This window comes from Aphis gossypii, chromosome 1, assembly GCF_020184175.1.
Source record: "Aphis gossypii isolate Hap1 chromosome 1, ASM2018417v2, whole genome shotgun sequence".
Classification (NCBI taxonomy): domain Eukaryota; kingdom Metazoa; phylum Arthropoda; class Insecta; order Hemiptera; family Aphididae; genus Aphis; species Aphis gossypii.
In genome coordinates this window covers 11,664,500-11,678,822 of record NC_065530.1, presented here as the reverse complement: position 1 = coordinate 11,678,822, position 14,323 = coordinate 11,664,500, and the positions used below count along the sequence as shown (strand labels likewise).

General features: G+C 26.9%; 1 protein-coding gene across 1 annotated transcript; it reads right to left on the bottom strand.

Moving 5' to 3' along the window:
* Positions 1-917: 917 nt before the first annotated feature.
* On the bottom strand, positions 918-12,065 carry LOC114129512 (uncharacterized). The gene is given in 14 exon segments (XM_027994265.2): positions 918-1,458; positions 2,377-2,433; positions 2,674-2,862; positions 2,940-3,130; positions 3,280-3,424; positions 3,526-3,703; positions 3,820-3,963; positions 4,645-4,750; positions 4,753-4,766; positions 4,845-4,967; positions 5,099-5,208; positions 8,773-8,864; positions 8,930-9,035; positions 11,849-12,065. Coding segments are annotated over 14 exon segments (1,854 nt in total). The 5' UTR covers positions 12,014-12,065; the 3' UTR covers positions 918-1,224.
* Between the last annotated feature and the right edge of the window lie 2,258 nt (positions 12,066-14,323).

Genomic DNA, 14,323 nt, shown 5'->3' with positions numbered 1-14,323 from the left:
TATCGAAAATTTTAAGTCACAATATTATTTTTAAAAGCATTTAAATTTTAAATTTAAACGTAGTCTATAAAATCTTCAAAATTTTCAAATTAATTTATAGTTAAAAATCAGTGGAAAAAATTGTTCAAATTTATACAACTAAGGCTTGAAAATTTAATTCAAAATTCTTTTTAAATAGTTTTTGCTGAAACCAAAAATCTGAAAAATAAATATGCATATTTTTTATTTATGTATATAAATATTTTAAATTCAGATTTGGACGAAATTACATGTTTTAACTATGTATGTCAATATTCATTATTTTTTTAATTCAAAAAAATTAGGTATTTGTGAGGATATAAAAGTTTTACATAAATATATTATTATATTATATAGACACAGTGATATTTCCAAATGTAATGTTTAATGCAAAACTTAAAATAACCTACCGTAAAACTAAAGTATAGAAACTACTTAAATAGCAATATTAAAAAACATAATATGAAATATACGTAAGGATATCAGTTGATAAACCATTTTTACTTAATTATACACCATTGAATCCAAAATTAACATATTGACCACTGTAATCTACAAAACACCTATCATACAGCACAGTAGTCCCATTTGTCCACCAATTTTAATTTTTGTCTAGAATCTAGGTTCTAGATAGTTAATATTTTAAGTTTTAATTTTAACTACCTATATGTTTAAGTCATTAAATAAATTGTATTTAATTAACATTTACCTTTAACTAGATATATTTTTAGTTATGTTTGCACAACTCTATTTGTTGATACATGATGCACATTTAATTTTCTTTCACAAAGTTTACAATAAAATCACAGTATATTTTCATAAGTATATTTTATATTATATTAGAAAACTTATTCATAAGTATTATATTTTATGGTTGTGATAATATGATGATATAGGAGGTATGGGTACATTATTTTTTTTTAATAATCTTAAATAATATATAAATGTATATACCTGAATTATTAATTAGGTCTAAACTTCAAAATATAACTCAAAAGTAGTTAAAAAAATATTTAACTAAAGAACACAATACTAAAAAATATATTAAATGTTGAAATGCAAAAACAAAAATAAGACTAATAAATTAAGAATTAAGAATAATAAATATCAAGTTAATTTGGTCAATCCATATAAAAATACATCATATTAGAGTTAAAAATTATCATAAAAAAATGCTTTTATCCATATAATTGTTTAAAAATTTTCTCAACGTAGATAATTTTGAATTTCAGCAATTTGTTCGTCAATTCTATTCGATATGCCTTTGAAAGCAGATGGTGGAGGTCCAATCATTTGTACCAATTGTGGTACATCCTGTCTGGATATTTGACAAAATCTAGCCAGAGACTTCATACATCTAAAACTATGTTCTTCGTTGGGTTTGCTGTTAAAATACTGTAAAACAGCCATTGCAAGTTCCACAACTACATCATCAAACACCTTAGAAAAAAAAAATTAACTTCAATCAACTTTATATCTCCATTAAGAAAAGACAAATACATCATTAGTTATACAATTTATTTTTTTTAATTATTTATTTAGAATTATGAAGAATATTGGTCTATCTAAACTAATCTAATAATAACTTAAAGCAACAAGTAGCAAAGATCGAATGTGACAAAACTATATATTTATTGTTTATATATCATAGATACATCCAAAAAGGCGTTCGTAAATGATACTCAAAGCGATAATTATAAATTATAATATTCTTGAACGGCCACAGTCTTATATCAAAATAGTGATACTTATAATTGGGTATTATGGTCACGATAAAATAATAAAACCATGAAACACATTAAAATTTATCTCACACAAATAAATTATAAAAAATATATTATAAATCAAAAAAAAAAAAAAAACTAGGTACTTGAAAATAGAACGTTTCGAAATTTCCGATATTTTGAGTTTTGGTTAGACACAATGAAATGTTAGTAAAAATATATAAACGTAAGTAAAACAATAATGTAAACAAAATGAAGTTGTGCGTGCATTCAATATTAACATTAGCTTATATAATAATATATACATTGAACTAAGTCTAGTCATAGGTATACTTGAGTACTAAGATTTAAATCATTTTTAAATGCGATAGATAAACGACAAATAGTTCGTATAAGAGGGTATTTCGATATTGGTAAAATACAAATTGATTCAAGTTCTCATCAACGATAGAATAAAATATAGTTGTAAACTTGGAAGACTATTAAATTACAGATAAGAATAAGAAAATATTTGGCCACGTGTTTTTATAACAATATAATGTATTATTACAGTATAGAAAGAATGCTCAGCACATTTACACAATGCCAGTATGCCACGTACACGTTTATATTGGAAAATACATATTATGTCTACCTTAGAAAACGATCCCACGGGTAACAGTCTTCGAATGTTTTGGTTTTTTAACATTTTCTGAAAACAGTTAAACGAGACAGGGAAGAACGTGCACACGTCATTCAGCAGAATCGACTGAGTGCACGTCAACGCGAAACACCAAGTATATAATACAATAATATATTATATCGCTACATAATATATATATATCACTGGCAACTTATTTAATAAAGGGTAACCTCCTAATAAAATAACGGTCTTATCTTTATTTTACAGTTACATATATATATCAAAAGCAATACAGACCACCGTTTTTACCTCCTTGCAGGCCAAATTGTGTACCAGAGCCGTGCCTCGGTCTTGCAGAACCTTGTCTTCGGACAGTAACGAATTCACCGCCACCTTAGTGGTCACCCGAATGTTGCTCACCGAACTAGAACCAAGCTGCCATTCGGATATGTATAAAAGCCATTCGGATGTACTGCTGTTCTCGAACAAATTGCACATCTGAAAATGGTTAAACGGCAGCGATGAGAAATTTTAGAAACCCGGGGGCGGGAGATGCGCAATCGCAATATACTGACAAAAAGAGTGAGAGCTAGCTGTTCGAGCAGAGGAAGTTTATCAAATCCGTTAGCGTAGTTCATAAGTATGTGCTCCCTTCTGTCCTGGTGTAACACTAAAATAATATCGTCTTTCAGTGCGCCCGCAGCCAAAATATTCAATATTGTCTCGCGCACCTCCGAAACCAGCTGATCGTCGTTTAATAATCTACCTGTAAATCACATGCACATTACGATCGTATGGACAAAACTGTACGTCTGTACAGTAGTTAGAAGAGATAGGTATTATTGTATTAAGTAAAGTGTACTAGCCAGTAAGGCTGCTACTACTCTACTCTACTACACTATCGATCACACTGACCAACAAACGACAAGAAACCTTCGCCCAGAGCCCAAGAGCCTTCGTTCTCCAACATATACTGATCGAGTTCGGCGACGTACTGCATGTCATCCGGATTTATGCGGCCATCGATCAAACCCACTAGTCGTTCTAATTCGTTCTGTACCTATTTTATAAATCGATTCGATTAGCTATATATCATGCACCATCTTATGTAATCATCGCGACTTTATAGTTACGATTAAGTACTCGTATATTTAACCCTACGTTTATGGTATCGGGGAACACTATAGGCGGATCGCGTTCTTTACGCTTCAACTCGAGCTCTTTCCTTTCCAAATCTTCGGCATCGTTTTCGGCGATTACAGTTGCAGGCCGGTCAACTCCGTTATTTACGCCATTTGTCCCGTTTTCAGACATTTTTTTACGATTATCGCAGTACTTTCTAGCGTAAAATTACAAATAATGAGCATCGCCAGTCATAATATGTGTATACTCTACTAATTATGTATAATAAATGCATAATAATATAGGTATTTAAAGCAAGTTCGATACACGTACCTACTGGAGCTGGGTTCGGAATCGATACAAAATTGATCGCTTAAATGCTTGTTCTTATCCTTCTTTTTTTTCTTTCTTTTCTCTCTTTTCTCTAGTTTTTCGTTTAATTTATTGCGTTTTTCTTCTAATAACGCTGATTGTTTTCTGTCAATGGAAAAATAGAGAATAAACATTAAGAACAGCCGATATTAGATATAATGAACTCACGCATCACGCATCTTAATATTGTTATTCAAGAAATATATTATAAAATAATATATTTGACATATCACAAAAATAACACGAGTTATATAAACACTACAAATGACAACAAATTGTTATTTTTAACTAAGTTTTATTTGTATTTAACAAAAGTAGGTATTACACAGGTAACAAATTTTTATGTATATATGAATTATAAATTAAGTCATGAACAAATCAAGTATTACTGTACTGTATATTTGAAAATGTTTTACTAATTTAAAAAGTATGGTAAATAAAATATTCTAATTTAATTTCGTAATTTCATAACAATTACAGATATTTTATTTATATTTAGCTTAAAACTAAACACAAATTAGAGAGCAATAGTTTTAGTTGAAGAGAGCAGCTTGAATTAATGTTATGGCCATGAATCGTGGATGGAAGTGTTAAGGAGAGTGATCATTGATATCATATAAGTATATCATTAATTTCTGAAACAACAAATCACAAACAACGCCATTTTGTTAATTGCTAAATAACAGTTTACAAATTTAAAATGGTTAATATTAAAATCATTAAAATAGATGTTACAACAAATGAAAGCTAAAAAAAAATTACATTAGTTTATTAAAATAAGTGTACCTGGCAGAATCGATATCGTTGTTTAGAGATTCGAAATCGGACCCAGATCTTCTTACACCTGGGTGTATACCAATACTGTTGGAGAATAATTCTAAAATCGGTGCCATTGTTGACCAAAAGGACTAAAAAAAAATAAAATTATTTTATCATAAAAGTGCTTTGGAATGTTGAGAAAAATTCAAATGTATTCAAGTACACACGTGTTAAGTATTTCGTTTGGTAAGTCTAAAATGTAACTAGGAATAGAATTCCCGCATAAAAACTGACTAATTTCGTTGGAAAAATTGTTGCAATTGTGTCGTAATAAATTATACTTGTCTGCGCTAAGGGTACAAAAAAAAAAGATATTATTAACACACCGATAAATAATAATAGGTGCTATAAATATATGATAATACGATATTATATATCGTGTTTTAAATCATTCCGCTTTAAATAATATAGGTATACTTACGAGTATGTATCCTGTTCTAGTCCACGCAAATACTCTTGGAATACGTCTTCCGGCAAACACGTCTTTCCCAAACTATGGGTACGTAATGGATTTCCCAAGGCTGTGGTGCCCTAGAATAACCGAAAGAATAGGCATTAAGTACTAAGCAAGAGGAACTTAATATTATTTCCACAGAAAGTATGCAACGATTGGCGACATCGTAGTGTTAGAAATACTGTGTACCTATTTTTAGACTGAACAGAGTGGGAGTTAGTCGAATTGGAATGGTGTCAAAATGTGATATGTGGGATAGACTTTCATAGACCAAGCATTCAGCAAACATTCAAATACTAGAAGATAATTATAATAAATATATTAAGTTATACACACACACATACACACATACTCATGTTTAATATCCAACAATTGAGTACAGTAATTTTTCTGTATTATAAGTCAATTTAACATTGATAATGATTTTGGTTTAAACATTTTTTTTACAATAATTTATGCTGTTAGCTACTCATACATTTTATTTTATAGTAATTTATAATTATGATATACAAAAAACTATTTTATAAATAAAACACCAATTAATCAAAACTAAAGGAACTAATATAAGGGACAATCTGCAAAATATTTTCGCATAAATATTAAATATACAACTAATCTAATAATATATTAATTCATTGGATAAATATATTATTTAAAACTTCTATATCTTTTTTATTTTAAGTTATAAATATGTAGGTAGGTACACTTAAATATTAACACATTAATTTTTAAATATATAAAAAAAACCGGTTGATTTTTTACAATGTACCTAATATTATCATTAATGATTGAAAAAGTACGGGGGTAAAATATTGATTTCAATAAAACCAGAAAACACAACTGGATTTTAAAATATTTGGCTGATTCTTCATAATAAATTGTGTTCAATGATGGAAGTAGCACATACAATTTCAAACTCATAAACTTTATTTACACATTTTTTAAATTTACAATATTTATTCACACATACGCAGCAAAATAATGTTTTTTAATTGTTTTTCTTTCTTTTTTTTTAGTTTTTTTACTGACCCAAGGTAAATTTAAGTTTCAATTATGGATTATTTATCATTTTATTCTAAAAATAATAAAATAGCAGCAACAAATTTATTCATTTCTATGTAATTTCTTAAAACTTGTTCAAACTTTAAATTATTCTTAATCAAATAATTTTAAAGATTTTAAAATTCTAATCCAAATTTAAATAAAAACGAGGGAATATAAGAATCCCTCAATTTACAAATGGTGTGCTTCATCATTAAACAAATTACTATAATGTATGGTGTATTAAATTTGAATTCAAAGATACATCATTATTTATGAAAAAAATTCAGAGCGAAGATGACCTGTCAACCTACTTATATATTACTAAGTATATTTTTGAGGATACAAATTATTATTGTTACTATAGTAATAGTTTAAAATTATTCTAAATACTTTGGAAATGTGACTGTGTAAAATATAATAAATGTAAAAATTTCAAGGTTCCCACAGAGAATATTTTTGAATTACAACAAAATAACTAAAATCCATATACATAAAACATAAACTTTCTATACTATGTGAACCTATGAATTTACACTTGTAATAGTTTAACAAAACACATTTTATCAGTATTTATATGAATGAAATCTGTAAACATTGAATATCTCTAAATAACTAAAAAAATGTATCAAAATTAAGTAATACTACATAAGCAATATAAAACTAAAAATAAACATGAAAATAAAGTATCTACAATAATTTTGGAATTATAACAAAATAAGAATATCATGTCAAAAACTGGTTTTGCTCTGTTTTTATAAAATGTTTATACTTTTTTTTTACTTAGTTTTTACAAAAAGTATAAGAATAAGAATTTTATACCTCAAAAAGAAGCACAAACTAGATTTACTTCTTTATCAAAGAAAGTATTGAAGTTGAAAATTGCTAAGATATACAAAAAAAATTAATGGTTTTGATGCACAAGTAAAAAATTTGAATTTTTCAAAAAAAAGTGTGACTTTCTACATTAAGAAAAACATGATCAAACTTAAAAGTATGTATACAAAATATTTCCTATTACCAGTGTTAGCTATATTCTTGAACATACTATACATACAGTTTAATTGTTCAGAAAATTCTTCATCTTGCAATATTTTAATTTAATAGCACATAAATCAATACAGTGAGTGAAACAAGACAATTATTTTATGATTATACCAGTACCATTATTTTCTATTTATTTTTATCTATTCAAATGAAAATGTAATAAAAATAATTACACGCATAGCTTATAGATATTTCGTTTTAAAAAGTTTTATATAACAGCGTCAAAAACATTAGATATTTTCATCATTGGATTATTGCCAATTACAACTACAATTACACTTTTGTAATACATTAAAGTCTGTTGAACATTTCGTATCAATTTATTTGGTTACAAAATAATATTAAATTTGATAAGTAAGAAGAATTTAGTATTAAATTTATCTTATTAAGTATATTATCTGTTATAATTATCACCACTTCTATTTTCTTCTAATTTACTAATAGCTATAGTATTTAAAACCAATGTTGAGGAAGGGTGAACATTTTTTCCTGAGCATTTCACCAATTAAAAATTATAGGACCCATATATTAATTGATAATTATTATGATTAATTGATAATTATTATGATTAATTGATAAACAAAAAAAAATTAATTTGACAATACCTATATTACTATTAATAAGAAATAAAGACAGTTACACACACTGCTAGTATTGTATAATTAAATTATGAAACATAAATCATCTTTTATAATCAAATTATATCATTGATCCAATACCTATTACAATACAAAACATTGTTATTTCTATATTGTACATGTCATTAAAATGTAATAGATATTTTGCATTTTAAAATGAAAAACAAACACGACATACTGCTGATAATATAGGTAATCAATATCAAAATAAATATTTTAAAAATAATTAAGGTAAACTGAATAATTTATAGGTTGCTTAAATTATACATAATGTCAAGTATTAATTTACACAATACACTATTAAGACTTAGAGAGATTTATATTGAGTAAATTAATTAATATAGGCAAGTGTATTTTTATTATTATATAGAACTTAAGGTTTCTATAATGTTGTATATTATCTATTTTATCTATTTGTACAGCTAAGTTTAATATTGCGTTCAATTTAAAACATATATTATGTAAGGAATCTTAAATACAAATTTCAAATTTTACTTCTAAATATTAAGTATTAATGATATATGAACAGTTGATATCAAATTATTTTATAAGTACCAGGTACCTACTTAACAATAATAATTATTATCAAGCAATTCAAACGTTTAGGTTGAACAGATACTTATTACAAATAACAATTATATATTACCTAAACCTATTTAGTAAGATTATTTTAATTAATTATAATAAACAACAAATTTTAAATTCAGGTCAAGAGCAAATTTATCATATTATACATTATTTTGTGAACTGATTTTTTGGTGAGACCTTGTTTACGTTTTTAAACAATAGATATACTGAGTACAGTAAAACAAATAAAAATTATTTAAATATAATTTACATACTTTACTTAACCTAAACCTATAAATTACAATAAAATAATATAAAAATCAAATTCATAAAAAACATTATACTCACTGGATCGCATATTGATATCCCATTGGAGCCAAAAAAATACTCTTTGCCGAATACTATTATTGCGGTGTGCCAAATACCTTCAATATTTTTTTCTGCAAAGCATTCATGTATCACGTAGAGTTATTGTAGGTACATAAGATATTATTTAGCAACTTACGTAATAATGTCTGTCCTAAGGTCTTGGCCATGCCACCAGTTAAATCGTAAACATATAATACGACTTCTTCGCCGGCTTCACCCATTGCTGTTTGTACAAAACCACTCTAAAAAAATGTCAAAGTTAGTAGTTAGAACAACACAACTAATAAATACACAGTGTAAAGAACAAGAATAGATATTCAATCGTAAACAAAGATGCGGTGGTGGAATCGAAAAAAAAAATTGACCAAAACGGGTAGCCAATTGGTTAATTGGACACTTACCAGAAAATTTGCAAGTCAACCGAAAGGTCAATATAAATATAGGTATATAATGTTCGATAAATGATTTGATCGGTATGAGTACTGGTGCACAAAAGAATCGGACAGCAACGCAATTCACACTAGATTTAAGAAAAGTCGAGAAATTTAGAAAAATATGTCTTACAGTTTTTGTTTAAACGACGACGACAATTAATAATACTGAAAATACTGACGATAATGAACTCACAACTTGTTACGGACTGACCAATTCGACGTTCACGGTTGTTACTCGTAATATTATTATGCTATTGTATCACATCGGCGTAGTAAAGTAGACAAAGATCGCGGGGGCCGAGAAGGTGATATGCGAAAAATTGAATGGATCATAATCAGGGCGCGATCACACACCTACGAATCTCCAAGGATGCTATAAATCGTCATTTAATATTGCGCGCCAAAATGTGCACGTGTCTAAACGCTGCCCTAGTCATGAACACATTATTATCATTATTATAAGACTATAATATTTTTACTTCGTCTGTCGTACAAAAAAAAAAATTTTAATTATATATATTTGTATTGGTGGTTCATATTTTTATGTATAAATACATTCACCTTGGATATTGCTGCGAACTACCAGAACAACCATTACATAAAATATTCGTATGTGTAACAATTAAAATCATCTTCATTACATAATGAACCTACTACAGTATATTATATAATAAATAATGATTAAAATTATTAATTTGTATCCTAAATAGATGTGTTAATAATTTTATGAAGCATATTTAAGTGCCTGTATATATATATATATTGCGTAGATATAATATTGCATAACTGTTTGTACCTGTATTTCCTATTATTATAGATATTACTACTATTAATTTATAGTTAACACTTAACAGTAATATTTTAACAATAACTATATTATAGCTTAGCCTTTTTTTATAGACTTTTGAAGTTAAAATATTTATGTAATTATTAATTAGATACATACCTACTTTAAACATATAATAACAATATTATTAGTTATTTTTTTGTAATTAAAAAATGTTTTTCGTGAGATCTTAAAATGTATTACCAAATAAGACAGTATTAACACTAATAAAAAAAAAAAAAAATTTTCTATACTTACAAGCAATATCAAAATTATTTAATAAAATATACTTAATGAGACAATGAGTAGGGCTTGGATTTTAAAGCATATAATAAGGATAACTAAAAAAGCAAAAAAGAAGTAGGTACCTATATAGTATATTTACTTATTCTATAGAAATTCTAAATTTAAATGCTTATAATATTAATATTGTAACCATCAATTTTGATTTTTTTTATTAGGTGACTCAACAATTTATAAAAAACTCTATATTCAATTATCAAGCTTTTTTACTAAGCAAATTATTTTTATCGACATTTAAAAAAAGAAAATTTAAAATATTTTTTAATAGGTAAAAAAAAATGAAAATATTCTGAAAATTATAACATTTTCTGTATAGAAAATTATTATTTAAATATTTAGTGAAAATTTCAAGTACCTATTTACGATTACGGATTAATACTTTTAATTGCAATAAACAAAGTACAAAATTGGTTTTTCCAAAAACTACCGATTTTGAGTAAAAATTCGAGGTTTTCTTAATTTTTTATTCTTTGTTCTTGAAGTACTAGGAGCTTTTAATTTAAACCTGTTTAAAGTACAAACTATATTCAATTTTCGATCCAAAACCAAAGTTTAATATCAAAGAACTGAAAGAACTTTTTCAACTATTTATCGTATATAATATTAGAATACACACTTAAATATTTTGTATACTAACATTCACAAAATCAATATATACATATATATCGCTCCACTCAAAACTTAAATTATTTAAGGTATTTTAAGCTATAAAATGAAAGTTGACCAGTACCTCCTTTGCCTCTTTCTCATGAAGACGTCTATAGGAAGTGATGAATACAATCATTGGTTTTGCCAATGCACTCAAATGGCCCGTAAAAACCCAAGAAAAGGAGATTAATATCATGAATGAAAATTGAAATTCGGCGGTAAACGTGTAAGCGTCAAAGTTTATGTACGTATAATACCAACTTTGCGTGTATAGGCGGAGCTACCCTTATCGAAGATATACGTGACGCTATTACGCCATTAGCCTATCAATATTAGGGTTAGGGTGATGGTTATCGCTATCGGAGAAAATTATTAATATTATAATTATTATTATTATAAGTATGTTGATCAGCTCTTATCGTATCTATTATATTTTAATATCAAATATCGCGCTGGCGACCTACCTGTGCTGGGTATATTATTTAATGACCAAAACATACGATTTTGATTTACGAGCAAGGACGATCATCAGAGCAAGTAAAAACGAAAAAAACTATACACGCATCCGAGTGCTCAAAACATGACGTATAATAGACATTACATACCTATTAATAGTGTTTCGGTAGGTAGATTTATCTGTTATTTCGTCAGCAAAAGTCCGAGAGTATATAAGATCAAACGACGAAAATAGTTAAAAAGATGCGTGTTTTGCGTGTTTATATCGACTTGTGCGGTGTGACAACTGACAACACTTTTGATTACGAGGGCGACGACGGTCGTATTATAAATATTATAAAATAAATAAACTTTGCAGTGTTTTGATATAATATAGTAGGTACGTTACCAAGAGCGTACAGGTGGGCGAGTCGTTCAGGGCTCGTTCGGACATCAGAATTTGCACCATTTTATTGAATTGCACCGGGTCGAATATCGCGGTGACCGAAAAACGATCGACGACAAAGCTTTGAAGCAGTATACCGCTGAATAAGACGTTTAATGGAAATCGCATCTTGTCGTACCTAATCGCGGTGAGACGCTAACCGAAATTGCGAGCGTGTAAAAAACATCGGAAAGAAGTAAACTTAAGCTCACATTGTCGTCGATCGCGATTATCTACGTGTACATCCCTTTATTTCGATATATTTTATCGATTTGCATCGGCGCAACTGATCAAATATTTAGTCCTACGTGGGTAAACAATAACGTGAATTATTACAGTTTTCGGGGAAAAAAACACAAAATTACTCGCAAAACGTTATATTACCTATTTTATTATAAATGATAATATATTCTGAATGGATCATTTTATAACCTGCACGGCTGCACAGGTTGCACATATGTATATAATATTATAATGTAAATATGTACTTATTTACATTACGGTATTATAATTACAAAATTCATGTATTTGGTATGCACAAAATATGTTTTATTACTTTATTATGAAAATCGTGTTTATGTTTTAAGTAAAGTACTTATTTAAAGAAAAACGGAAAAAAGTTCTCGATTGTAATCGCATTTGTGCTATTTGTAGTTTGTACAGCAAATAACATTTGAAATATTCTACTTTTTTGGTTTATTTCGATTAATTCATTTTAAAACATTAGTTTGCAATTAAAAAAACTTTAAAATATAATACAACGTTTCTCTTTAGTTGTTTTTGTAGCAATTAAAAATAAAAAAAATATACCTTATAAATTATTAAATTATAATATTATTTATAAATAAAAAATAAACTGTGACGCGAAATTCATCAAAATTGTGATGATTGCAAATTATTTCGTACTAGTGTAGTTAATTTTAAGAATTTTTGCTATTTTATATTTGATTGAATTTCTTAAACTCGAAAGTTTAATTTAAGATCTAACATAAGATTTTATTACCCAAAGAATTCTACTAAATAAAAAAAATTTTAGCGTAAAAATAAATAAATAATTAGTCACATGTATTTATTTTTAAAAACGTTCGTTGTTCACTACGTCGACTACGTACCTTCCACATTCCAGGATATTCAAAGTTATAAGCTCAAGAGACTCAAATGATTATTGTTTTCTTAGTAAAAATCGTTTATCGTTATGTGACAAATCGTTCGAAGTAAATTTAATCTTGATCGGTTATTGCAATAATAATATTTACAAGCTATATAGTCGTGGTTGATTTAGACTGTCTAAGTTCAGCTCTCTTTAACCTTTAAATTTTATTTATTCGTATGGCTACCTTTTTATGATGCAGTTCCTAACTGTATATAAATATTGCATTGAACCCGTAGTTTTGGTTCTACCAGCACTCAGTAGAGTTTCTCGACCTTTGCCACTACAGCTGTGTCGCTTACCTTACCTAGCGTTTGGAGTAATTATTTCTGTTCTTTAAGGTAAATGATTTTATCAACTTTTAAATGTCTTTGAAAAAATGATGTCAGTAATCAGTATATTTTTTATATTTTTAAAAAGTTTTAGTAAAAACTGCCTAGTGATTTTAAACAATCATCTATTAATTTCTTAAGAATTTTTGCCTGGTTGAAATTATTTTTATTGACAATAATTGAAAATTGCTCATGTAAATAAATTACTCAATGAATCAAAACAAATATGTTCATGTTAGGTATAGAAAATTATAAAATAAATGATTGATAGAAATTTTAATAAGTCTCTATACTCTCTACGATTCTTTGTGTTGAAATTACAACAAAATCGATATGAGGAGAAAAATACCTATTTAAATTTTAAATATTATAAAAATACGGATGAATATATCTAATATCCATATTAATATCCCAAACAATTGAACACTTGTAAAATTTTTACTGAACATTTCAGTAATTTTTTTTGCATTAGGTAAACAAACTTATGAGAAATCTAAGATTTTAAATATTAGATATTATAAAAACAACTTTTTCTTATGAATTTCTAACTAAAAAAATTTACATATTTTTGCAAGATACTATAATAATTGCAGTTTACTATTTTTTTTTATTAGTATATTAATAACATTTGAAGAACCTTGTATTAATTTCTAAATTTTAAGAATGACTAAAAAAAATTTATTGATATTTTTAGAATGAAAAAAAAATCGAAAATATCAATTGTCTATGAATAGCTCAAAAAGCTTCCAAAAATAACGGTTTTAATTTTTTGTGATAATTTTTCGCCGTACACCTTATAAGTAGTACATGTATCAGTAAAATAATCGGTCTATGTTATTCGCCGGAACTTGCCATTTTTATGCATACTATCATATTTTACAATACAGTATACACTATAGTTATGGTATTTTCAAAATACTTAGATAAGCTAATTAGTGATTTTAACTATGTACTTAT